This window comes from Stylophora pistillata, chromosome 7 (genome assembly GCF_964205215.1).
Source record: "Stylophora pistillata chromosome 7, jaStyPist1.2, whole genome shotgun sequence".
NCBI classification, from domain to species: Eukaryota; Metazoa; Cnidaria; class Anthozoa; order Scleractinia; family Pocilloporidae; genus Stylophora; species Stylophora pistillata.
Window position 1 is genome coordinate 1540352 of NC_142525.1, and position 27149 is coordinate 1567500.

Sequence of the window (27149 nt, forward strand, 5' to 3'; positions counted from 1 at the left end):
TGTGCACCGCCAAATGCGCACCCCAAACTGCCAAATGTGCACCCCAAACTGCCAAATGCACACCCCAAACTGCCAAATGTGCACCACCAAATGTGCACCCCAAACTGCCAAATGCGCACCCCAAACTCTTACATGCGCAACCCAAACTGCCAAATGCACACCCCAAACTGCCAAATGTGCACCACCAAATGCGCACCCCAAACTGCCAAATGTGCACCCCAAACTGCCAAATGCGCACCCCAAACTGCCAAATGCGCACCCCAAACTGCCAAATGCACACCCCAAACTGCCAAATGCGCACCCCAAACCGCCAAATGTGCACCCCAAACTGCCAAATGCGCACCCCAAACTGCCAAATGTGCACCCCAAACTGCCAAATGCGTACCCCAGGTCAGAAAAGTGGTGTTCCTTTCAATTTGCTGATGCTCTGGCTGAGATGAACAGTTGACCTCTTCGTAACTTTTTTAACACAGCTGGGTTTAATAAATGGACAATTTTTGCTTGACTGTAAATGGCATACTTTTTATTTGTTGATAACTTGTTGTTTCACCAACCAACTTTCAAAAAGTTGCATCTATTTCACTGGTACAATATGGCAACTGAAAGTAAATTCAATATCTTTTAATGATGAGTAATGCTGTATAAATACAAAAGAATCTTGGATACATCTTATGTAACTGATGTTGTATATACAAGTGTAAACAGACAAAAAATATTCTGAAGTCTAGGTTTACAATACAGACAAATTTAATATGAAAAATTAATGTAAAAAAAATAGAAAAAAAAAAATATCAGATGCTCCTCTTACCCTAAAAGCCCTTGTCCACTCCATATGTTTGGGGTAAGAGATATTATCTGTGATTTCTCTCCTCTTTTGACAGTTACACTCATTGGCCTCTGTAGATCATATTAAAAATTAATTTATTAGATGCAGACATTGTACAAACATCTTTGAAAGGATATTTAAGGGACAAGTGAACAATGTCATCAAACTTTTTATTTACCACTCCCAAGGAATTTATTAAATACTTGGGAGTGCTTATTGATGAAACTCTTTCATGGGGTCACCATATTGCTCATATTGCATCCAAAATAAGAAAATCAATTGGCGTTATCTCCAGATTAAGACACTTTGTACCCCTTAGTACTCTAAACCGCATTTACAGGTCACTTATCCAACCCTATTTGTTGCATGGTATAGTTGCATGGGGTCAAGCTGCAAAAATTCATAGAGATAAAATTCTAATCCTTCAAAATGAGCCCTTCGCTTAATGTACTTTGGTGACTACAGATCTCATGCAATCCCGTTTTTTGTTTCTTCTCGTTTTCTTCCTTTGGATATGCTTTACTTTAAATCAGTTGCCATCATGATGCATGACATATCCAATAATTTGTCACCTTCTAACATATCTAACTTATTCACTTATCAAGCTAATATTCATCCCCATAAGACAAGATCATCTTCAAGAGGCGACTATTTTGTTGAAAGTTCAAGATTAGATCTACAAAAAAGGGCATTTTCAAGAAATGGTGATAGAATCTGGAATAGCTTGTCTTGTGAAGTGCGCCAGCTATCAAAATACAACTGTAAGAGTAAAATTCATGATTTCGTCCTCCAGAGACTTGAAAAATATGACGATTATATTGCTTTGTCTGCTTTAATAGTACAACTATAAGACCCCAGCTTGTTCTGTTTTCTTGCCGTATCTTAAATGTATTAATGTAGTTGTAATTTGTCTAGAATTTTGAATCTCTTGCTCTGTAAACCTTTTTATTTTATTATAATATACGTATTAAACACTGCCCGCCTCAACTAGCCTTTGCTAACTGCGGGCAGTGCATATTAATTTTTTATAATATTGTAATATATCATTGTAATATATCATTAATATATATCATTACCCCTTTGCTATGCTGTACAACAGAAGCAATATCTACAAGGCTGTGAAAGTTTCCAGCATTGATGGAACCAAATTTTAAGATGTAATCGCCAACTTTCAATCCCTACAAAGAGAGAAAGTAAGAATTAATCAGTCTGTCATTTGCCTGACAGTTCACAGAAAAATAATCCTAGCTGTAAGGTGAGCAGAGAGAATGGACTACTTACAGCTTGGGATGAAGGTGATCCATCAGCTACTGAATCTACTCTGAGAAATGCTTTTAGTTTGGTTGAAATATCTGAAAAAAATATCCATGTATTAAAGTGTTCATGGATGGTTATGTACCTTTTTCTTTTAAGTCCTGAAAAAAAGTCTTAAAAATGCAAAACGAATGCAGAATGACCAGCCACTTATTGACATGTCAGTGAAAAAGAGTAGTGTCTATTGTGTTATGGCTCGTTCTTCAAACAGGGTTCGTACACTTTTGATCTGTTAAAATTCCATGACTTTCCAAGACTTTTTCCATGACCATTTGAAAGATTCAATGACCTGTTTGCAAACATTCTCATAATGCGTGCTTCTGTTTATTTCTGATGAAATTAAATCTGATTTTTGGACTTGTCAGTTAATTTTTCAACTTTGGGTCTTATTGCCTTTCACTCATAGAGAGCATATTGATTTTCCATGACTTTCCATGACCCACACCTAAATTTCATGACTTTCCAGGCCTGGAAAATGAAATTTTGAAATTCCACAACTTTCCAGGTTTTCCATGACCTATATGAACCCTGTTCAAAGCCTCCTGACACATGATATGAGGTAGACCAAAGTGGCCGGGTATTCTGAAGTTGCTCCATCATGAGAATGAAGGAAATGATCACCAACTAAAGAAGCTCTTGACTTTTAAACAAATTCTCTTTGTCAGCACCTCAGGAAATTGTATAGAGAGGAGTATGGAAACTATAGATACCAACACTTTTTTTTAGTCTAAGGCATGGGTTGCACTTGGAAAAGTTTGGTGTGAATGTGGTCACTTTGGTGTAAAAATCTGTCATCAGGGCACATTGCCTAATGCGACCCTAACTTGTCCAGTTTGCAAAAACTTTGAAAATGGGCCATAACATCAAAGATGCTGTAGTGCTTGGGTGGGGCAGGCAGATTTTGGAAAACTTGGGCTAAACAATAGCTATCACAGCAGTAACTGTCATCGCTTGTCAGTAAACAGCAAACGACTTGACTGGTCACCGAACTGAGCAGACATATGGCGCTCGAAGTAATCTTCGTTGATGTCAATTTCTCGCTCTCATCATAGTGGGAGTCAAAACAGTTAAACAGGCCTTAACCCATCTTTCATAGATCATACAAAAGACAAAAAAGTGCTCATGATTTAACTCAATAAGAAGAATAAGCATCACCGTGATCGTTATTAACAATGCTTCAACGGGATGCATTTTTTTAACGTTTGCTTTCCTTTTTCAGCTCACTGCTCTCTCCCCATAACACATCGATAAATGTATGTCTGGTTTATCAAAGTGTCATCACTGACATTTTTTTCGCCTAGTGCGACCCTGATAGTTGAAACCAAAAGTTTGCTTTCCAGTTGCGGTTTCAAACTTTCTGTGTTTTTTTTTGCTGGCAAAGTTGAAAACTTTGCTCAAGTGTGACCCATACCTAAGTATGTAAAGAGGTAAACGATTGAGCCTTTCTACCTTCCATTTCCTGGTCTTGTTGAGTTTCTTTTTTATCTCTTTGTTCTCGTGCTTGAGCATGTACTTCATGAATACCTTCTTCTATTTCTTTCATCAGCGCCTTGTGGTCATTCTGAAGACCTATTTGTGGTTATGAAAACTGTCAAGTTACATGAGTCAGCAAAATTTCGGCTGAAATTTCATTTCTTAATCGTACGTAACGTGCTAGTCACGATCGTCGGAATTATGTTCCGTAAAAGTCCGAGAAAATTACACAAAAATGTACATTTCTTACATATGATTCGATTTCTTGCGACTCGTACGGTATAGACATCAATGTCTGAACGAGGGTAATTTTCTTCGTCAATCAACTTTTCGTTCATCCCAACTCCCTTTTGCTGAAAAAACAATATAGACGAAATTTACTTATGGTGCCACTTTTATGTCCAATCAGACTCAAGAGGGCTTACTGAGTCTAAGACGTCCTGAAACTCCTTAATTTCCTGTTCAATTGCATCTTTTTTTGTAATCAGATCTTTCACCTTCTTCATAGAGACATCCGCCATCTTGAAAATAAAAAGTCAGCTGTTGGCTACGCGGGCTCAAAAAAGTATATCATGAAATCGAGGCATATTTCCCCAGAACTGAAAAACATGGCAACTAGAGAGTTTGATGTCGAATTCACTTCATAAAAAGATTTCATGTTAGAGACCCAAGATTAGGGAATGGAGAGTGAAGGACGCCGTGGCGCTGATTTCACTGGTGACAATGCTTCTATGGGTTATATGTTAACTGTAGGAGTTATGGAAGAAGTTCTCGAGAAACTAAAATTGCTTGACTACGAGACGGACTTCTGCAAACAGATGGGATTCAGACCTTTGTCAAGGTAACAGTTGGTGAAATATGACACAAATCTCGCAATTTTGGTTGTCTTAAGATGATATGAAAACTATCCATGATGACAGAGGTTGCCTCTGTCAAGAGCAACAAACTTCTGATGAAGAGCTCTTTTAACATATATTCTGTCATATGTAAAGATGTCTTTTGGCTCCCATTTGACCGCGACTCACCAAGTTACAGTTTGTAATTTATTGCTTTTAATCAATTGTTTTTAGGCACTACTTTGCAGTGGCAAATAACCCAGGGGAGCAGTTTTTTACCTTCACATCATTAGCAGCTTGGTTGTTCACATGTTGTGGCAGAAACTTTGAGCAACCTCAAGAGGTTTGTAATGGTATCCGGTCAATTTACCACCACAACAAACTGGCCACCACAAAACTCGCCACTACTCAGTCAAATCGCCACTGGTGTAGTCTCTTGTGTGAAACCTTCATCAAATGAAAGCTAATATGTAGTAGTACTTTGCATAAAGGGAAAGGGACTCACAAGTTAGGTGAAGCCTCTCAACAATGGAACATTAAACAAAATAAAACATGTTGGTATCACAAAGATCATGATCAGTTTGTGAATAGCAATTTGAGTCAAAGAGCATGTTTATATGCATGATGCAACACTCTGGTTTAGCTGTTTGCAGACTGATTATAATCTTCATGATGTCAACATGTTTTATGTTGTTTAACATTCCATTATTGAGATGCTACACCTGACGTCTGAGTCCCTTTCCCTTTTCACAATGTACTACTACATATTAGCTTTCATTTGAAATAAGTTTCACACAAAAGGCTACAAGTAATAATAATAATAATATTGTAAGAAATATACAACTTTTTTTAGAGACATGTTTCGGCACATCTTCAATCAATGAGTAACTGAATGTGAGTAATTATATAACAGACAAGTATTCATCCACTTGTCTGTTATATAATTACTCACATTCAGTTACTCATTGATTGAAGATGGCATAAGCATGCCAAAACATGTCTCTAAAAAAAGTTGTATATTTCTTACAATATTTATCCTACTTGCTACTACTACGACCTTATGGAAATAGTAATAATAATAATAATAATTTATTATTTATATTACACAAATTAACATGTGGATATGATCAAATGTGCATCAAAACACTTCTCGGGGGAGTTTGGCCGGACTGCATCAGCAGTTTACAAACAATTGAATGAAACTTATTTGAAGACCCCCTCCCCCCAATTCCCAGTAAACAGGCCAGACCACATCACAGTAATCTCGTGAGTGGGTCCTTTAACGTCCCCTGCCTAACCAAATTAACTAATTAATAGATGCAGGAGATGGGACCTACGGTTTATTCGTCCATATCCGAGAAGACTAGAATGTCTATCCATTTCTTGATATTATAGAAAGGTAGCGCATTCTCCTCAGTTATTTTAAGACCTTGAGTGTTGGTCTGGCTGGGGCTCGAACGATCGACCTCGACCTCCCGCACAACAGTCCAGCGCTCTAACCAATTGAGCTAACTGGGAGGCAGTTAGTAACATTTTAGTCAAATTGCCACCGGTGGCAATTTGACTTCAAGTGTTGGTGAGTTTTGTGATACTGAGTTTGTTGTGTTGGAAAATTGACTGTAAACCTTTGTAACAGTACAAGTCTTGTAGGTCACTATTAATTGTTTTCTGTCAGGTAATGAGTTCTTGATTTATCCATGGTGTAAAATTATTTAAGTTTTCTGCTCCTTTCTTAGTATGATGACCCTAACGCTACTGTGTCCAGCATTTTGGATGAACTTAAAAAACTGGTAAGACAAATGAGATGATTATTTGATCTTTACTCATTTGATTAATAATTGGTCACTAAATATCATTTACTTTTTATTGGTCCTTTAATATGAGTGACTTTATTTCAGAATGTTGGAGTAGATTTTCCACCAGCAAAACTCAAAACAGGAACAGGAGAGCAGGTAAATAAATATGCAAATCTTATCTAACTTAGTATTTTTTAAAAGATGTTCAGTTTGAGATGGTATAATAATGTAACTGACAGTACATCAAACATTACTAATACAAGGTGATTGTTTAGTATAGTCCAAGGATGAGGAGGTAAAAGTAAATTTGTGATTCAGCTTGTAATGTCCATTCTATGTAGTTCTCTTAATTGTATACAACTTGATCTGATTTTTAAAATACTTATTTTCTGATGTTTTTTAGGTTTGCTATGTAATTGATAAACTTGCAGACGAGGCCCTGAAAGTCAAGAAATTTGGTTGGAAAAAGTATGTGTCCATATTATTACACGTCATTGTTTGTATTTGAGATGGTTTACAAATGTATATGTGTTGTGATGAAAGCATAAAATATTATTTTTTGTAATTTCCCAGGCCGCAACATGAACAGGAAGACTTTGAGGAGGAAACAATGGAAGATGATGAAGCTGAACTGACACTGAACAAAGTGGAGGAGGAAATGATGGTGAGAAAAACTGAAATCAAAATATTGGGTCTGCTCATAGCATGCAGGCATTTTCTTTTGAGCTTAGTTGATGTACATCATCTCTCTAAATCTTACTTTTAGTTTTTTTATTTTCTTTTACCAGAGTTTTTATGCTTTTTTGGTTACAGTTGTATTTTTAATCTCTAACTTTTGCACTTCCTGTGGTAGGATGAAGCAGAGGAAGAAATTGAAGAAGAGGACAGTTATCTAGATCTGGCAGGAATGAAGCAGCAGTCACAAATGAATGTAATCAGAACTAGTTGGTGAACATTGTTGATAAATGAATTCACCTCAGGGTCTAAAGCTTTATGTTTTTTGATGTGTTTGTTGTTCTGCAGGAGATTGCTGATTCATCAAAACCCGAGTCTGTGATGGAGTCAACTATTGACGCTGCTGAGTGGAAACTTGAAGTTGAAAGGGTTCTGCCATTACTGAAGGTTCACATTCGAACTGATAACAAGGTAAACTTCTCACAGTTTTTCCCATTTTTATTTTACCTTCAAACTTTTAAGCAGTCAAAGATATCTGATTGAAGTTCTGGTCAGTGGCAGGTTGGTTTAGGCAGGGTTGCCAATGGCATTTTACATCTGTTCCTTTATCTAGGATTGGAGGACGCATTATGAACAAATGCAACAACACAGTGAAGGAATTAAATCTTCTCTAACTGAGACAAAGGTATAGTTTCATTGGAACTTACCGATAGTTTAATTACCTTTTGCCTCTTTTAATTTAGGAATACTCCTTACTGTCTGTCATACAATTGCTATGATGTTGGTTTAAAGAAAATTAATTGGTATTTGATCAACCAGTAATCCCCTCGTTGATATTTTTCTCTATTCCTACTACTTGTCTGCTTGATATCGTATTGATATTTTTTATGGAGAAATTTTGTCTTGGTCAATCATAGGAGTTAAAGTCTTAATTACAGAATGGTTACCTCACTGCCAGCTCATTTCTGTTCTGTATTCACATTTTAACTACTTACTATTTCTATCAGGGTCATCTTGACAAACTACACCATGAAATCAGTAGAACTCTTGAGAAGATAGGAAGTCGAGAAAAGTACATCAATAATCAGGTACAACTTATTTAGACAAATGAGATGAATAAAAAGACATCAGAGTTTAGATTTAAATGTTTGTATGACTCAGTGATCATTTCTACATATTGTTTATAACAGCTGGAACATTTGCTGCAAGAGTTTCGGAGTTTACAGGACACTTTAGCTGAGGTATGCTTGTTAGTATTAATTTTGCAGAGATTAAGTTCACCCAAGCTAGAGTTTTGACGTGTCTTGTTTTATTTGTGTGTCTCATCAGACTAAAGAACGTTACAAGCAAGGCTCTGGAGGGGTAACTGACCTCACTAAGTCATTATCACAGGTTTGTTTACTTGCAAAATTTTGGAATTTTTTTTCTCCATTTACCTGGTAACACAGGATTCTTGATGAATTATTTTTTGTTTAATTTGGAAGATCACAGAAGAACTTGAGTCTGTCAAAGCACAGATGGATGAAAGAGGAACAAATATGACTGATGCAGGTGAGGCACATACATTTTATCTTTGATTTCATCATGCAACTTCAGTGATGGTGACTTGTGACAGCGGAACAAAGATCTCAAGTGTTGTCTTAATCATGTCATGCAGGTCCTTTAGTCAGAATAAAACAAGCGTTGACAAGACTCAAACAGGAAGTTCAACAAATGGAAGTTCGTATAGGAGTGGTACGTTTGGCCATGTTTTTTGTTTGTTTGTTTTTTTTTTTCACAATATACTTCAAAGACATGACAAATGACAAGTTGACTTGCTTCTCGTTGTGCTTTTTACGAGTTAAAAAGTGTGTCTTGACACTAAATACAGAAAATTCCAAGAGTTTAGAGAACTTCTTGCGGACAAGAGTTCGAATATTTATTAATCCAAAGACATAATGATTTTAGGCGTGACGCTTAGGGAATGGCAAATGGTAAAAATAAGCTGCTTTTTTTAACTTTCTCTACATTCCTTAAATCAACCCAGTAGAGTTATAAGAGGGCGAGAGCACACAATGTATTCAGTTCTCGCCATTTACCGTGGAATTCTTGCTCTTAAGATGCTAAAACTGGTGAGTTAAGAAGTATGGAGTAACGTAAGCAGCAGTTACTTGAAGATGTAAGTGCCTCCTTCAGTTCAACCGTGTAAATATCAAAACATCTGTTTTTGCTGTCCCTCGTTAAAAAACTCGGACATTTTTGTTCTTTACAGTGGTAGTTAATGGGCTCCTTACCTGTGTGTTTTTTGTAGGTTGAACACTCCCTTCTTGTCGCTAAAATCCGTGATCGGAGCGCCATTAGAGAAGACATGCAAGCCCCAGTCTCTGACGCGGCCACGTTTGGAGATTTCAAACCGTTTTAGAGTGGACCGATCGTCACGTTACTTGTGGAAGAGACGCAACCAAGCAGAGGAGGAAATATTACTGTAAAGTAACAATGGGACGCCGCCAATTATAACATTAATCGCCTTTTTTAGTTCAATATTTATTACGAGAGGACTTTCAGCCATACTACGAAAGAAAATGAAGGAGTGGAACTCTAACTGGAAAAGAGTCAAAGCTGCAAGGAAGTTGGTGTAGGATGTGGCGTTTAATGTTCGTTAAACGAGGCCGTAATTTATTTTTCTCGCAAACCAAAATGACAACTTTCTCTGTAGAACCCACCAACAATAATTTAACGACTTCTGTACGAAATTGTAGTGTCATGTTGTAGTTTTCGTGATTACAGTTCGTAGAACTTTCCTTGTTATGATCAATAGATTACCCTCTCCTCCCCTCAGTTTTTCGTTTAATATAATGGCGTTGATCCGATAACTGTTAAATTAAAATGTGGTTTAAAACAGTGGCTTGTGTGGTTTTACTCTAGCTCTTTATTTCAATTGAAGGTTGATCGTGTTCTGATCTTAACAAAGCCGTGAAAAACTATTAAAACCCAATCTTGATTATAACGTGACATCTTACAATCACCTTTGACAATTCATCTACCTGTGTGGTCGATGCCTTCTTAATTTTTTTCTGAATAATACTGAAGGATTGTCTTGTTTCCCTTCGCGTTTTCTCTGTTCAAGTCGTTGTAAAGTACAGTTTATTCTGGTTTTGAGGACGTAAAGGCCGAGAGTCTTGTAGTGTTAAGGTTTCTTTTGACGGTCATGTTATTTATTTGTACCTCGACCATTTGGAACAGTTCCGATTCCACATCTGTCTCTCTCAACGTCTTCTGCTTTGAGTGAATACAACATTTCTCGATTATCTGATTAAAATATTTAAGTGACTCAATGATAAGTTATCTGTTAACGACCGCAAGAACTTAATTACGAGCAATTTTGTTCTGAGGGGAAAAATAAGGTGTCCTGAAGGTAATTTTTATAAAAAAAAAATCTTACTTATTAAGCCCTCTTCCAAACACGGTGAGGGCATGAAAGAGAGTGCAACAATTGTAATTCGATGGACCTCGACATTAGCCACCAAAGCTGCAACAAAAATATCAAGTCATTAGCAGTAAATTAAGCTATTTATGACTTCGAAAAGATCTCCGTAATAAGCTAGTATTTATTAAACAAAATCCACACGAAACACAAATAAGTCACTTAACAGATGGGGCGCCGTGAGTTCATCTCGTCCCGTTGAAAAATAACGATAAAAGGGGAAAGTTAAACCATAAACTAAATATGATTAGCTTTCATTTAATATAAATATCGCCAAACTGAAATATTAGTTTTGAACTCAAATTTGTGCTTTCTCGTGGGTGGTACGCTTGACTTGAAAACAGTTTGAAATTTTCTTCAGATATTTTTTATGAGTGTCGATTGCAGGACTTCGTAATTGCCTGTGGTTTCAATGTTGTGAAGATTAAATTCAAATCTTTCTACATCGCTTGAAAAACAAGGCGGTACCACACTTGATGAGTATCTGCCTTTCCATATTTCTCTATCATTTTAAAAATTCTAGCCTCAAATGGAAAAAATAACGACAATTTTCTTGAACAATTATTACTATAAGACACAGTCTGTTTACAAGGGCTCCTAAGTGGCTTTACAATTTAGAAAATCCATTGTACAATGGAACAGTTGGCTCCAGAAGCAATGCGGCAACATTTAGCAGGAGACAATTTATACTTCAACTCTGCGGGAACGCAAAAGCGCCGCGCGCTCAGCGCTCACCATCGAATTATGACAACTGCTGGAAGTTTTTTCCAACTGAAACCTCCTGGATTCACTCCCTGAAAATGTGACTCCAGTTTATCTTAAACCTCAACGCAATTAGCTCAAACTGAAATAAATTACTTTTATGATTGAAAAGGATTACAGCAATGATCTAGCGGTTGTTTTCTCTATCAGGGTGATCAAAGGCGTGAGGCATTTATCAAAGGCTTTGACAGCCTTGAAAAGAACTTAATTAATAAGGAAATAATTTCTCAGCGGGACAAAGCGACAATGACTTTTCCTGTAGTAAAATGGAAGCACACGGTATTTTCATTTCCACTATGCACACGCCCAGCTTGAAATTTTACTTTAATAATGTTTGAAATTATATTCAGTGGTGTTTTGTAGCGCACGGTATGGGTTTATATGAAGACAAATAAATGAATAGTGGGGGGTGAAAGTTTAGCTTAATAAACTGTCACTAATAACGCAAATAATAAAGTTGATTAATCAGTGATGAGCTTTTAATTAACAATCCTTAAGAACTAATATCATTGTTTTGCTTGTGTGTTTTATTAACCGTGTCAAAATCCACTTGCTGTATATCACAGCGCGTCTGAGAAGTCTTGTAAGGCAAGGATCTGGTGGAGATTTTGCTCTGTCTAAAGTGAACTGTAATCAGTGTAATTTTAGAGCAAAAATGCGACAATTAATTGTATAAGTGGGTATTGATATTCCATGGAAGGCCTTACTGCTTTCGTGTCCCGATTCGACAAGACAAAGCCACAAGATTCATCAGCCACACAAGTTGATGATGGCCGAGTACTGGACAACGCTTCATCCTCTTCAAGTTCAGTGACTCTGCCATTCAGCATTGCAGAGATTTTGAGCGATAAGCGAAATGAGTCAAGGAAAAAGGAAACCGAAGACATAAGAGATGAGATTAGACAGTATACTGTTCAAGGTAGGAATGAAACATAACCAAAGATACGGAACCTTACGTCTTTGTTCACTGTAAAGTCGAGTGTAGAACGATCTTACTTTTGTTCAAAATACTTTCAGAACAACAATTTTTTTTTATCAGAAAATAATTCCTAAACGTACAACGGGACATTTCCTGTGTCATTATTTAAACATAACATGAAAGGCTAGAAGGGAGTCACTGCGTTCTTGAAATTCTCATTAAAAGGTTTAACATGTGAAATAATTTATAATTTGTCCTTATCGAATGATGTATGGACCAACATGGCCCTGCCAATATAAACAGTAATAATATTTATCTGCTAATCATAGATTAAACAGTTCACCGCAAAGCAGACAACAGAATTTCTTAGTTTGTATTGAAAATCTCGATTTCTACTCAGTTCACTTTTGATTGATAACGGAACGACCATTTGGTAGAAAAATTTCATCTTTTTTTCGAGTGACAAAAAAAAAAAAAAAAAAAAAACAATTTAAATAACGAACTTTTAGCCCAACCATACTTCAACAACTGGCAAGACTAAATACATACTTCAGTATTTATAAAAATTTTCCAACCCTTTTGTTAGAGTCACAGAGCGAAGAATAGTTTGAAGGAAAAAGGAAACTATATTGAGGTTTAGTGAGGGGATCACTGGATTCTCGGCAGAAAACGCTTACATTGTAGCACATTCAACGTTCCTGGTTTCTCTTTTATGCCGAGATTACTCAAAAAGCACGTTGCATCTTAAAAAAGCACGTTGTATCTTAAACAGTGCGTATAAAGTCCAAGAAGAACGTATATAATGACGGTTCACACCAAATTTTGATAAATGTATTTTTCTTAAGGAACTGATACATTAGATAAATATCTGTGTATCATTTCTACAGGTTTTGACGAATCACCCAGACGAACACACCGATGCAAACCTCCACGAAACAGAAAAAACTTCACAAGAGAACAATTGCGAGAACTAGAGAAACTGTTTGATCAGACACATTACCCAGACGCCTTGACGCGCGAAACACTGGCTAAGAGGATGGGCCTCTCAGAAGCTAGAGTTCAGGTAACTCGCTATGTGAGTTCTTGTGAGATTATTTTGAAATAAAAACAAGTTCAAAACTGATTTGACATGTTCTGGGCTACCACAACGAATTCAGTTGAAATCAATCTTAACTTACAGCTTTTTTGAATACCATATTTCCTCGAATAAGCGACCTCCCCAGATAATAAATTACCCCCCCCTCCTAGGGCCGTAATGTCAAACAGGCGCCCTCTCGAATAAGCACTCCCTTCCTCCCTCACCTCAAATAGTTGGGCTACAAGTAGTTCTACCCTAATAGTTTCTATTGCCATTTTATCTCTAACTTTGCTTCAATCAAGTGAATCAGTATAGGAGAATGATGAGCGCCCTCGTTTCAACAAGCTCCCATCTTTTTCGCTTAACTTTTCAAACAAGCGCCAAGGTAGATCAAAAAAAGAAAAAGTAGCAATCATGATAGTTTGATTTAATCTCATATTTCCAGTGTAGAACATAAAAGTAAGGGAGGGCACTTAAATCGAGGGGAGAGGACCGGGATTAGGTTAGATGCTTTGATGACACGCATCTCCTTGTGACGATACCGCTGGTTTATTCACAGATCTGGTTTCAAAACCGTCGGGCTAAAAGTCGTCGGCAAGAAGGACCGAATCAGAGGGGATTCGTTGTCCCGGTAACCCCAACATACAAACCACCAAATCACGTGACTCCGCTAAGACAAGAAACATCTATGGCACCATTTACCCATGGTGCTTATAGAGCCGGTTGTGTTGAGCATCTGTGCATGTGTAACCACGCCAGTTTTGTTACCAGTGTTAGTCAGGTTGATTATAATCGTCAGTTTAACCAACAGACAAGCATCGAGGATCTGAGACGTAAAGCTCGGTACCACAGCTGGGGAGGGCACAACGTACACTGAGCCCGCGTTTTCATCTCCTTGGATCAGTGGAGAGAGGATTTACTTCAAAGAGGGGTGTTTCATTTTATTTTGATGTCCAGGAAACTAAAATCGAAGCCATTTGTTTTCATCATCCACCAAACTGTCCGAAATTATGTTCTCGTAGATTTAAAAAATAGCTTTAATTCAATATTCTTTACATTATAACCCTAGGAAAATACTACAATTAACTGAAATCATGCGCTTCATTCAATAAAAAAATCGCTTTTTCTCTGAAAAAATCAATGACAAAACACCACGCTGATATGGCTCTTCAATGGACTGTCATAAATCAGCGCAAAAACTAAATTTTACAATTATCTGATGGACTCGACAGTTCAAATGATGTCCCTACACCAGAAAATGAACTATCCAAACTACAGCTTCAGATGCATAAAAAAATTATGAAAAATAGTGTTTTTGATCTAAACCCACGATTCCATGTATCCAGCCTATACTAATTAAATATCTTGCGTTGCAATCAGTGCAAATAAATAATATTTAAAAAAATTCTAAAGTTAGAAAAGTTAGAAAAGCACTAGGTTTACTTCTTTATTTTCTTCTGTGGTTTTCCTCCCATGGCTGTCTGTAGTTTTCTCTCAGCTTGTTGCTTGCGCTCATGTTCGGGTTTGTTCGCATGCTGCTCCAGTTGTGCTTGTTTCTCTTCCAACTTTTTCTTGAACAAGTTCAGTCGCTCCAAACAGTTACTTTTCTGTAGATTAATGGATTCTAGCGAAGCCTTTGCAGTGGTTATCTTGGTGGTTGTTTGTCGAACGGCATTCTTATGCTGGGCATGCTCTATGCTACCCTCCGCTGACTCCCTAAAGAGGTCTGTTTGAGCCAACAACTCTTGTTCTAGTTCCCTTAGGTTCGTAGTGACATCAAGAGACTGCCTGGAGAGCTGGGCGAATTCCTGATTCAAGCTGTCTACCGTGTCTTGCATGTCATTAACTTGAACCTGTAATAAAAGTTCACAAAGTCAATACTCGTCAGAATCCCAAAGGTTGGGTGTTTTTGTCTCTTCATGAATCTGTGTGATAAGTTTTCAGATTACAAATGTATTTCCTTTCTTTCTTGCTTGGCCAATATGAAAAAATATTTCAATGAGTTGAATTGTCTTCAGTAGTTTTATTCATAACTCACTAATGTTTCGTAAAAAAATTTGCTTTAAGGTAAAAAGGAAAAAAAAAAGGGGCTTAAAATCATACTCCTAGTCTAACTGATACTAGATACGGTACCTTAATTCTTTAATATTCTTTTAATATTAATATTATAATTTACGTGAACATACCTCAAGGAAGGTCTTATAAAGGTCCTCGTCATCCTTACGCTGTGTAGGTTTCCCAGATATTGGCAAACTAGTGCCATTGCGTGACAGAGCCTGGGCGCGGGAAACCTGTCGAGACACTCCACGTGACAACAAATTACTACGTGACTGCGCGTATCGTGACACCGGTCTCTCCTTAGCTTGTGGTCCTTGTAGCTCGTGTAGTCGTTTATCAATAAACTCTTCTGTGCCTTGAAGACGGGCGTGGGACGCCTTCTCTTCCACATCACCCAAGAAAGATCTCAACTTAGACTCTACAGCAAAGTTACTGTACTTGGATAAACGTTCCACAATACCTTCATGTGTAAAATGTACGCCCTCTTTGTTCGCACCCCGCAAAAGCTTGACGTCCAAGAGTCCTTCCACCATATTCTCCTTGTCGGCCTCAGTATGAGCATCACCAAATACGGACTCCAGCAGAACACGGCTGGCGCTTTCCAAATCGTCGCTTGCAGGAAGTGAGGACAGTGTGCGCGCAAGCGCAGAGGAACGCCTATAACGTGCAAAGAACAAGTCATCGCAAATTACGGCTAGGGCGAGATGGAACTCTTTCATAAATCCCGGATGGGAGTCGTCCCGTAAGTCTCCGCAAGCAATGTGCGCGAGGCAGTGAACCAGAACCAAAATAAACTCTCCAACGTTGTCCATTCGTTCGGTTCGCACGTACAAGATACGATTGTTTGCGTCGTAGAAAAAGGAATTCCTGTAAGCGTTACTCTGAAGATGAGGGTTTGGAGGCAACTTATCGGCGAGCAAAAGGGTGACAGGAAGATGATGACAATGAACGGCGAGTAAATCGACAATGAAAGAGCCAAACTTGTATGTAACGAACGCCCGAGCAGGCAGCGTGTTCAGATCAACTGGGACAAGTTCATCGTCCCCTGCCCACAAAGTGTCATCCTTGATGTCAATATAACCTTCACCCGGTGCTGAGAAACAAGTCAAGGCAAATAGGTTACACAACATCATTTACCGAGTAACTCAACTGTGTAGACTCTTACTGCTGCTTGATAGAACTTTCGTATCCCATCAATACATGAGCGTTTAAATACAGGTTAATTTGGTTTTATTGACTACGTTGATAATGTAAATTGACCACCGTAAGAGAGTTTAAAAGCTAATTTTCGAACGTTAGCCTTTCGTCTCGTTACCCCCACCCTCCCTCCCCCCACCCTCCCTCCCCCCACCCTCCCTCCCCCCACCCTCCCTCCCCCCACCCTCCCTCCCCCCACCCTCCCCCCACCCTCCCTCCCCCCACCCTCCCCCCACCCTCCCTCCCCCCACCCTCCCTCCCCCCACCCTCCCTCCCCCCACCGACGCAGCATCGCAGTTTCCTTACCAACTTACCCCATTTATTGTTTTGAATAAATTTTACTTTAAAAACCAAACGATTCAAACTATCCCTTCGACTTGGTTTAGTTTCGAAAACTTTTTCTCAGGTGCCTTAAAATAATATTTTTCGCTTTCCATTACTAAAAGTATCTATTTCCACTTACCCGGAGCACCAAACTGTCCTGCTTTACCAGCGCCACCACTCACCAGTGATTTGATGCTTTCGATCTTTTGGTACAGCGGCGATGACAGCAACAGCGATGCTAGTTCACCTTCGCTTAAAGGAGCTGCTAATCGATAACTCTCCGGCATTAGTCGACCTTGTTGCATAGGGGGTGGGGTAGCTTCAGATTCGATAGTAGCAGCTACAAGGTTATCGACATGAATGCTTTCCTTTAAAGCGATCACTTCTTCAGCTTGCGCTCGATCGCGCTCAGATTGTATTTTTTCTTCAAACTCTTTCTTCTCCTCTTCGTTTCGAGTTGTAAGTTCAGCCACCTTAGCCTGCCGTTTTGCGTCACGTCTTTTCTTCAGACGTTCCTCCAGTGAGCTCTGCATCCTCATTCTATCTGCATCCATTTTGTTCATCAATTTAGCCAAGTCTTTGCTGTGCTCTTTCAATATGGCTTCTTGGTCTTCCTTTGAAGCCCCCTGTTTGCTCATTTTATCCATTTCTTGTTTGACTTTTGCCTTCTTTTCCTTCAGTAGGGCTTCTTTGCGAGTATTTAGAGCTAAGATTGCCTTTTCGTTCTTTTTCTGTTCTTCTTCTGCCTCTTGTTCTAGCTGTTTGTCAAACGCCTTGAGTTCCTCTTCCAACTTTTGTTGTTGCTCGGCTTCAAATGCTGAAGTGAAAAACAGATGCAAATCAGATAGGTTTCGGATGAAAACCGATTCAATTGAATCATATGAATTCCTTACGCTTTCTTAATCTTAGCTAAAACGTGAAAGATACTAACTTTCATTTTCCTGTTTGAGTTTCAGTTCATTCTCCGTTCGCTGTTCATCTAATTTTTGTTTGACCATTTCCAGTTCCCTCGCGGCTGCCAGCGCCTTGTCGACTGATCGCCTGTGTTCCTCTGCCTGCTCTGGAGTCAACTCATTCAAAGCATCCGCATATTCCTGGAGGAGGAGAGGAATAACATAATTAGACGAACACCACAACATGTCCATCCCTATATACGATCACACCATTCCTTGAGAAGGCATGAAATATTGAAGGACAGCGACACCTCTTTCGATTCAAACTCACCTGGTAGTGCTTCTCCTTGAGTTCTAACTTGGCACGTGCATAGCGTACTTCCCAATCCGAGAGCATACCATGTTGAATTTGTTTCCTTTGATCAGCGTGTTTTTTATCCAGCGCGCTTTGTCGTAGCTGCTGTTGGTTCAATATCTGCGCCCTCTTTTGCTGCAGCTCTTCAGGGTTTAATTGTTGCTTCTCCAGTTCTTTCAGTTCTCTCTCGTGTTGAGCCCGCAGTTCATCATTTTCTTGTGCATGTCTTTCTTCCATCTTAGCCAGCGCTTCATCAACAGCCACTTTACGTTCTTCCTGGAACATACGCTCCAAGTCTTTCAGCTCCTGACTTTGTCGTTTTTCCAGAACCTGTGAACAGATCAGATATAAGTCTGTTACTTAAATTCATAGAAGTACCCATCGTGCCATCACGGCTGACCGCAAACTTGGGTACAGCTATCAGCCCTAACAGAGGGTGTTGCCATTAGGGCTGACCACAAACTAGGGTAGGAATGAAAGTGGAATGAAAGCAATGAAAGTGAATGATTCGATACCTTAATAGCAGCATAGGCTGAATTGCTAAGGTCTACAGTGTTACTAAGGTTGAGATCGGATGTCAGCATTATCAGGCGCCTTTGGCAGCCGCTTTAGTCCATGTAATGACCTCACCTTTTCCCCCCACACATCCCAGCCCAGGGGAGGACATCCATCACACAGTAATCTCGTGTGTGGGAAACTAACGTCTCCTACCCTAGCCCTGCAGGAGACGGGACCTCCATTTTATTCGTGCTTATCCGAGAAGACTAGAATATCTATCCATTTCATTGATGTTATAGAAAGGTAGCAAATTCTCCTCAGTTATTTTAAGACCCTGAGTATTGGTCCGGCCGGGGCTCGAACCCTCGACCTCCCGCACAACACAATCCGGCGCTCTAACCAAGGTCCAGCTATCAGACCTAGCAGAGGGTGTTGCTTTCAGGGCTGACCACAGACTAGGGTACAGCAATCAGACCTAACAGAGGGTGTTGCCAACACCAATGATGTCCAGATAAAAAAAGCAACTACGACTTCGTCTCATAAGATTTTACAGACATCTAAACAACACAATTTATCTGCCTAACGTCACATTTATTACCTTTCTGATGACAAACTCTGCAGCTTCAGAGCCGTTATCCCTAATCCCATTAATCATTGCTTGCTTCTCCGCCTCTTTTACCTGACAGTGCAAAAAAATGCATTCATTTAATACAAATTGGCACGATCTGTGAGGGATCAAAGTCGCATATGAAATGTTACTCAAACAGTCATTTCCTTTGATACCGTTGAACGCAGAAGCTTAAACATCTGAACCAATACCTACCAATATAACACAGCACAAAAGGAAAACTTCAAGTTTGCTTAAACTGAGAACGTCTCACTTACGTGTTGTGTGCGCACTTCTTGCAGTTCTTTCTTCTGCTCCAACAATTCCTTCGCCATCTCTCTTTCTTGTTTTCGCTGCTGCGCTTCTTGTTTTCGTTTTTTTCTTTCAAGCAGCTTCTGATGTAAGTTCGCCTGCTGTCTTTGTCTCTCTAAGTCCATCTTTTCCATGATTTCTTCCAGTTCTTGTTGATGTGCCGTCAACAGCTGGCAGGCAAAGGAAACAAAGAGATAATAGTGAGTGACGTTGGAGGGTGAATGACTCTGGTTGCACGGTGTTATAATCTTCAACTTATGCATTATAGTTTTCATTTATTTATTTATTTTATTTATTCATTTGAGGATTTGTACCAAGGACTGGAGCAGAAACAATAGGACATAGGTCCCCTGCGAGGTTTAAGCTCCAACAAATCCACCCATCCCACCCTAGGGGAGGACATCCATCACACAGCAATCTCGTGCGTGGGAAATTAACGTCTCCTACCCCTAACCCTGCAGGAGACGGGACCTCCATTTATTCGTCCCTATCCGAGAAGACTAGGATATCTAACCATTTCTTGATGTTGTAGAAAGGTAACATATTCTTCTCAATTATTTTAAGACCTTGAGTGTTAGTCCGGCCGGGGCTCGAACCCTCGACCTCCCGCACAACAGTCCAGCGCTCTATCCATTGAGCTAACCGGGAGGCGGTTTTGATCGTTTGCATGAAAAGATCATGTTTTGCGGACTATCGTTAGCTTCCCTCCTTGGAATTTTTCAGCGGATAAAGAGAGATTCTTCGTGTACCTGTTGCACTTCTTCAGGTGACATGTCCTTGGAGCGCGCAGCTAACTCAGCGGCATGCCTATCCTTCAGCTCTCGCAGTCTACGCTCTTTGTCGGCCTCAAGATGTTCAACAGCCTGAGCCTCTTCTGCAGCCAGTTCTCGTTCAAGTTTTTCGTTTACTTTCAAAGTATCTTGTTCATGTCTCTCGCGCATGTCAGCTAACGTGCGTTCCTGCTCGTTTCGTAACGCCTGCAAATAAAGATATTTACAAAGATCAGATTCGCGGTGATAAGAAAAAGTCATCAAATATTTTTTAGGTTCAAGTTCGTCGATGACTTTAACCTCAGCCTAAAGCATGTTCAACATGGTACTTCGGGTCTCGCTTCCTTTGGGAAATGTAGTAAAGGGATACGAACCTGTTCTTCTGAAGTTTCACGTGGTAATATAACTTCCGGTACGACCACGTGGTCTGCATCAACTGGCTTGTTAGCCGCGATGGCTTGGCTCTGTTCCTCTAAGATCCGCTGAGCAGCTGCTTCTTCTGCCTGCCGGCGCGCTTCTTCTTGACGACGCGCTCGACGAGCAGCAAGTTTTGCCTGAGAGGAAAAAAATCAGTGTCAATCGCATTTTGAATTATCATGCTTATATCACAAGTGTCAGATTACTTTGCCCTAATAATGAACAGTCATGACCTTAACCTCCAGCGAAAAGCAGCAATGGAACCGTTGATCAATTCAGGTATGTCTAGTGGTGATTAAGATTGCTGTTCATTTCTGACGTTCGAACCAACTAACTTCGTTAGCGTTACTATACATTCAAAGAAACCAATCAAGACTGACTCCGCCAGTGTTACCACAAAAAGGAGCGTTGTTACCTTGGTCTCTTCCAAAGATTTGAGTTTTCGTTGTTCCAAGTGTCCTAACAGCGCTTCGTTATCCTTCCTGAACTGATCCATAATCTGCTGTTGAAGAACCGCATCCAAATTGTCTCTTGTGGCCTTCATCAGAAACAGAATATCAAAAAATTAAAAAAAAGAGTAGGATAATCCAATTCAATCCACCGATGATAACAAAAATACAAAATTATGAATACCCTGTTGGGGATGAGGAATAAATTTTTGATAACGAAACAATTGATTTTTAAGGTCACCTTATCAAGCAGTTCTCTGTAGGCCTGCTGTACGTTCTCCATATGCGACTCGTTCAGTTTCTTGTTGATTTCTGCACTATTGCGTGCCTCTTCTGCCTCAAAGCTTCTTTCTAGAGCAGCTGTTTCCTGCTCGTGTTGCTTCAGTAACGCTGTCACATCACCACCTTCACTTATAACCTGAAGTGAAAGTCACATAAGATGATAGGAGACCAAAACGTTTTAGACTAGCATCTAGCTACCTAGAGCAGCAATAAGAGATGAGCAACTACAGCAGTGCTTAATTTACCTTGGCTTTCTCCACCTCCTGTTGTTCCCTTAGTTTCTTCAGTCGTTCTCTCTTTCTCTGCGCCACCTTTTCCTTAATAAGCGCCGTCTGCCGTCCCTGCTGTTGAGCCAGGTCACGTGACATTTTCTCCTCCAGCTCCATTTGTTCGCGTTTAATTTGCTCAGCTTGATCAGCGTAGAGGGACCCGGATGCGACAAGATCATCCTGTGATAAAACAAGAATTATTATGTGAAACATTTACCCAGAAGCAAGTACCTCTAGGATAAAACTTTACCTAAAAATGAAATTTTGAGTGCACTCTTATATTGGCGATACTCTTACCACCATAGCACAGAACTTGTCTCCCAATTGGCGCCTGTAAACATTCGCTTGTTCAGTGGACTGCTGTTCCTCTGCTCGCGCATGCCCAATGGACTCTTCCTGAACAATCACGTCTTGTACGCTTTCTTGAATCTTTAACATTGTATCAATACTGGCCAAAGGTTTAACATCGTCCAAACGAATATTGGAGTTCACGGCCTGTGAAGACACGGAGAAATTTTTAAAATCACTCTTTCTGGCATCTTTTGCCACCAAATTACTCTTACCTCCTCCTTCTGTTTTCTTAAGAGGGCAGCCTCTTTTTCTTCTCTTCTTCTCTTCAGTTTCTCTCTCAGTGCTGCCATTTGTTTCTCTTTCTCCGATGCTAAAACTCCTTCCAACTGTGCAACTTGCCTTTCATGATCCTCCATAACAGCACGCATTTCATCTTCGCTTAGATCACCAGACATTTTTTCCGCTAGCTTCTCCGCCAACTTTTTCATTTCGCTTGAACGGATTTCTTCCTGTTAATGAACATATACTTCCACATTAGAAGCTTAACTCCTGTGTTGTTGATTCGACGAAAGTTCTAAATCTCACTTCCTTAGGAACGTAGCATACGTTACATGGATAATGAAGTATAAGTTCATTTCCTTAATTAGAATTTATGTAACAATCAACCCCCAAAACAAAACTAAAACACGAATCAGTAACTTTTTATCATCAGGAACACTAATACATAACGAATGCTGTTACTGGACAACGTGAAATGGGACCTTAACTCTTTTCATGTCAACTCCAAAGTGTGCCCAGTCACTTGTTAACAAGAAAACTTATGACGATTCAGAGAAAATGTGTGCAAGTAAAATGAAGGATTCTTAAATTTCCTTTAGTACGCCAAACCTGTTCTTTCAGAAGCTTGTGTACAACAGTCTCCTCTTCTCGTCCAGTTTGCTGCTCGAGGTGCATGCGCTCTGCATTCATTTTACGCAGGAACTCACTGACGTCACTCGTTCCTTGGATCTGCCACTGCGGCCCAGCAGCCTCACCAGTGTGCACCTCCACCACAGGATACCCAGTAGCTTGCTGGGTAAGGTTAGTAGTTCCTGTACTGCTATCTCCACCCATCACAATCATTCCAGGACCTGGCACTGTTATACTTGCGCCCGACACCACGCCTGTGTGGGAAAAGAAAACGTATTTGTTACCAGCTTTAAAGGCGATGGAGGCAAGTTTGCAATAAGGAAAATTCTACCGTGCTTTGTATATATCTTATTAACCAAGCGCGAGGGCCGTACTGGAAGAATATCGGCCCGAGGTCTTGACAGTACGGACCGAGCGCAGTGAGGTCCGTACAAAAAAAGACCGAGGGCCGATATCCTTCCAGTACGGCCCTCGCGCTTGGTTAATAAGAGATTTATTATACGACTGAAGTTCAAAGGGACGCAAGTGCGGTATCATTCGGGACAGTGCCCGGTCCAATACTGAGATAATATTGACCGGCAATAGAGCATTTTGATTGGTTGATTTTAGTTATTGGCCCTCTGACTGCCCGAGTCGTGCAATAATACCTGGTATTGAAAACTGTCCCTTTTCCACTTTCTCCAACAGCATCTGAAGAGACTGCATTAACTCCTCTTCTCTAACCTGTCCACCAGCTGTCATACCGTATCTCAGGCCGTGTTCACCCGCGCCATTTCCTTGCTGCTGTTCAGTGGAGGCCTGCAACCAATCATCATCACATAAATACAAAACAGTTTAACCTTCAATAACTGCAAAAAAATTGATATAAATTAGCTGCCAGTATCTAAGGTAATTTAGAGCAGGTCACATCCTACATACCTCGCCTTCCCTTGCCCTCCCTGCCTCTTTTGTTGCTTTGATAAGTGCAGAGACGTCCATGCTATCTAACATCCCTTTTAGCTTCTCTGCCTGTTGGCTGATTCTGTCATAAAATGCTCTCAAGTCTGCTTGGTGACGCGCGAGTTGTGATGAAACGTGTAACGTTTGATCTTCCAGTTTGTCGTAAAGAGTGCGAACATTGAAGTTTTCCAGCTCAAATCTCACATTTGGAGAATCAAACGAAGACCCTTCTGGTGAACCACGAGGTCCAAGGTCATAAATATGATCATCAATACCTAAGGTATAGTAAACAGGTAGTAACGATAAGTTACAAACTCCTCTGCGAGCCTTAAAAGACAAGAAAAAACCCTGATAAATGGCTACTTACCAGGAATAGGGACTACAGGGACAGGTGCTCCAAGCGATTTGTATTTGGGCCTCAGTGCTCGTACAGGGAACCTTCCAACGCTCTTTGGGCGCCATATGATGACAGCAATTACAAGCATAATGATACACACTAGCATGAACACAATCATGCCCCAGATTACTGCCCAGTCTGGAGACAGGTTTTGAGGCTACAATTACAAAATGTGAAAAAGTAATACGTAAGGTCATTTAAACAAGAAATAAATACATGCTTGAAAGAAGCATTGGTTAAACTTTCTCCTTTTAACTTGAAACAACGAAAAAAATAAAAAACAGTCTGAACCTAACGATTCCAGGCGCATTTCTGTTTTAAGACTACTGATGTTCCTTCTTTATTACACCGAAAAGTAATTTACCTTTTTGGCACCGACACCGAGCGTAGTCAACGTCCGTTCTGTTGTCGGTAAAATGGTTACACCTCCACACGTGGCACCCGGAGCTACCACATTCACTATTACCTCTCGGGAAGGTTCTGCGTTGTCATAAAACACAAACGTTCCATTCTGGGTAAAGACGTGCACAAAGAAGTCCAGAGAGTCATTTGATTCACGGATAAGTGAGTGAAGTTGTCTAAAGTTTCCATAATCAAACTTGTCATTTCTGTTCAACAGATGGTTCTTACGGTATCGCGGATAATGGCTTAGGCTTCGGTTTTCTGGGTTGATTTCAATTTTGAATGTTAGTGCTTGCCCATACTGAAAGCAAAAAGTTGGATTAGCGATTGTGTTGGTAGAAGGAGTAGTAGTCGAATTGTCACCAATTGCCCTTCGCCGTCTGCGCGTTACGGCCGCAACTTCTGTTTTCAGGGCGTTTTTCACGTCGTCACCAGACTTTGCTACAAGTGCCTGTACTGCTAGGTCTCTTTGGAAATATATTAATTCAGCAGGATGTTGTTCGTTGTCGTGGTCATTGACTCCGAACTCTTGGATGACATCAAAGGATTCTGATTTTCCTCCACTCTCCTCGTACTTTATAGTTAAAATACCTTCGGTTTTTCTTCGTATGTACATCTTGGTTCTGTTCTTCTCGCAGTCAGCCTCACAGCTTACGTTATAAAAGGGAATACAAATGCCCAACTCAGTGGAGAAAGACGCGTCGGCACTACTCCACAGTTTTTGACATTTTGTAGTTTCATCCTCAGGTTTCACACATTCACCCTGTGAAGCCATTCGAGCAACACCAGTGCCACATCTTGGTAATTCCTAGAATTTAAGAGTCCCAGTAACAATGAATAAAAATGCTAAAAGGATTACAAAACAAGTTTCATTCAAACACAGAGAATCCAACAAAACAACATGCTTACAGTTTGCAGTAACATGATGGAAAATTCTCAATTAAGTGGCAGGTGACACGAAGCGAGGACAGTCGGGGATTTCAAAGACAACATGAATGGCAAAAATTGTTTCGCTTTGAACACGGGACAAACAATGCGATTTCCCAGAAGAAAATTTATTTGCTTCACCTTAGATGCAGACGTGAACGTAACGGGGTCCATACCTCAACCTGACAATCCTTGTCACTGTTTCCTTCTTCCATCTTCTCGAGGGTAATTGGGTCATAAAAGACGTACGAGGAAAGGCATTCACAGGAACCATCCGACACCTGGAAATAGCGGTGTTTGCCGTAACACTGACAAGTTGCCTGACCTTCCGTTGATGTGGCACTGCTTCCACACGGCTTACAAGCTGTTTGATTTGATACATGGTTGTAATAGTTGGGCTCACAGAGAAAACAATCGGAGGGCGCTGTTGCCCTCAACCTAGTTCCATAAGTACCAGGCGCACAAGCTTGCGGCTCAACAGACCCAACAGGGCAATACGCTCCTCTTGGACATGGATGCACGTATGGTCCTGTGGTACCTCCTGGGCAGAAATAACCTTTTGGACAGGTATCACATTCAGGACGCAAGGGATTATCACTGTAATTCCCTGGTTCGCACCGTCGACAGCATCTATCGTGGGAATCACGCGCTCCAGTTACATGTTCGGCCACGTAGCCAAGATTGCACTTAAGCTCTTGAGTGCTATTTGGTGGGCAATAATATGGGTATGAGCAAGGGAAATCCACCTGTGATCCATTTGGGCAGTAAGAACCACCTGAGAAAAACAAAGATAAAAATCTTAACTCCCAAAAATCTTGAAGCCCACAGGTACAAGGCCTACCTACAGTAAATAATGATAGAGGACTTAACACATACCTGGACATGGTATGGGTATTGCAGTGATGGCAGGACAATACGCTCCGGCTGGGCATAGTCTCTGCGCTGGCGAGCCCTCTGGACAGTAATACTTTGCAGCGCAAGGTATTCCTTGCACATTGATGGTATCATTTGGACAAAAGTAACCACCAGGACAAAGACCACAATCCTCTCTTCTCTCAGCCCCAGGACTTTCTCGGCGACGGCCTGCTCCGCACAGAGTTGGCCCAAGCATACTTGGGCAAAAGTTTCCGATTGGACATTTGCTGTTGTTGTAATTTACCATACCAGTGAGATTACACCAGTAGCCGGCTGGACAGGGGAAACAGTCACTCAAATCTTGGCCACCAACAATGTCTCGGTATCTGTGCATAGGGCAATCAATTGGAGCTTCCCCACGAGGACAGTACTTTCCACGAGGACAAGACACACCATATTCCGTTCCTAAAAAGATACATCTCCATTAGAAACATAGACAAGACCGATCACTCTTGACATTCGCTTTAATTCATTAAACAATTGTGCAATTTATCCTCATCTCCTGAACCAACATTACCATTCAAGCAGAGTCTTCCAGCAAGGCAGGGGGTACAGTCTGAAGGTTGCCCATACCCGCCGGTGTAATTCTTCATTGTGTTAGCAGGGCAAGGAATGGGCAGGAGTGTGCCATTAGGACAATAATATCCGATGGCACAGGGACCAGCCTCAACAGGATACCAGTAACCATCTGGGTTTGGATCAGGACTACCAGCTTTACAGTAATAACCACCATCACATTGTGCAACCACCTGACCCAGGCGGCAATAAAAACCAGTGATACAGGGCAGACATTGAG

The 27149-nt window shown here is 40.3% G+C and overlaps 4 protein-coding genes across 11 annotated transcripts in view; 2 read left to right on the top strand and 2 right to left on the bottom strand.

The window, feature by feature from the left end:
- Positions 1-494: 494 nt before the first annotated feature.
- On the bottom strand, positions 495-9288 carry LOC111343630 (26S proteasome non-ATPase regulatory subunit 9). Of its 3 annotated transcripts, none has more exons than XM_022950815.2 (7): positions 9194-9288; positions 3864-3966; positions 3590-3709; positions 2108-2178; positions 1903-2004; positions 809-897; positions 495-599 (listed from the first exon to the last, which is right to left on the bottom strand). In XM_022950815.2, the coding sequence occupies exons 2-7, from the start codon at positions 3949-3951 to the stop codon at positions 575-577; spliced, it is 495 nt and encodes a 164-aa protein (XP_022806550.1). In that variant the 5' UTR covers positions 3952-3966; positions 9194-9288; the 3' UTR covers positions 495-574. The 3 variants fall into 3 exon arrangements, with proteins under 3 accessions (XP_022806550.1, XP_022806548.1, XP_022806549.2); XM_022950813.2 differs by lacking the exon at positions 9194-9288 and adding an exon at positions 4039-4178; XM_022950814.2 differs by lacking the exon at positions 9194-9288 and adding an exon at positions 4111-4149.
- Positions 4194-9800, top strand: LOC111343628 (intraflagellar transport protein 57 homolog). Its single transcript, XM_022950811.2, has 15 exons — positions 4194-4454; positions 4684-4792; positions 6186-6239; positions 6348-6401; positions 6649-6713; positions 6819-6909; positions 7099-7176; positions 7269-7391; positions 7534-7605; positions 7928-8008; positions 8111-8161; positions 8250-8312; positions 8405-8471; positions 8578-8654; positions 9211-9800. Exons 1-15 carry the CDS (start codon positions 4294-4296, stop codon positions 9319-9321), a joined length of 1257 nt encoding a protein of 418 aa, XP_022806546.1. The 5' UTR covers positions 4194-4293; the 3' UTR covers positions 9322-9800.
- Positions 9801-11660: 1860 nt separating this feature from the next.
- On the top strand, positions 11661-15145 carry LOC111343620 (retinal homeobox protein Rx1). Its single transcript, XM_022950801.2, has 3 exons — positions 11661-12064; positions 12952-13127; positions 13702-15145. Exons 1-3 carry the CDS (start codon positions 11839-11841, stop codon positions 14017-14019), a joined length of 720 nt encoding a protein of 239 aa, XP_022806536.1. The 5' UTR covers positions 11661-11838; the 3' UTR covers positions 14020-15145.
- The window catches only part of LOC111343618 (uncharacterized), a 71885-nt gene continuing 58897 nt past the window's right edge, over positions 14162-27149 (bottom strand). For all 6 annotated transcript variants that reach the window (XM_088727207.1, XM_088727212.1, XM_088727209.1 and 3 more), the window contains 22 exons: positions 26871-27149; positions 26315-26758; positions 25615-26213; positions 24474-25319; positions 24080-24266; positions 23692-23987; positions 23421-23571; positions 22753-23027; positions 22137-22373; positions 21871-22068; positions 21550-21753; positions 21264-21440; positions 20989-21111; positions 20531-20710; positions 20136-20363; positions 19353-19556; positions 19066-19146; positions 17946-18299; positions 17653-17815; positions 16861-17538; positions 15329-16293; positions 14162-14995 (listed from right to left, as the gene is read on the bottom strand). The exon at positions 26871-27149 is cut by the window's right edge and continues 189 nt beyond it. In XM_088727207.1, coding sequence (XP_088583333.1) covers positions 14582-14995; positions 15329-16293; positions 16861-17538; positions 17653-17815; positions 17946-18299; positions 19066-19146; positions 19353-19556; positions 20136-20363; positions 20531-20710; positions 20989-21111; positions 21264-21440; positions 21550-21753; positions 21871-22068; positions 22137-22373; positions 22753-23027; positions 23421-23571; positions 23692-23987; positions 24080-24266; positions 24474-25319; positions 25615-26213; positions 26315-26758; positions 26871-27149 — 7283 coding nt within the window. In that variant the 3' untranslated portion in view covers positions 14162-14581. The remainder of the gene's footprint in view (positions 14996-15328; positions 16294-16860; positions 17539-17652; positions 17816-17945; positions 18300-19065; positions 19147-19352; positions 19557-20135; positions 20364-20530; positions 20711-20988; positions 21112-21263; positions 21441-21549; positions 21754-21870; positions 22069-22136; positions 22374-22752; positions 23028-23420; positions 23572-23691; positions 23988-24079; positions 24267-24473; positions 25320-25614; positions 26214-26314; positions 26759-26870) is intronic.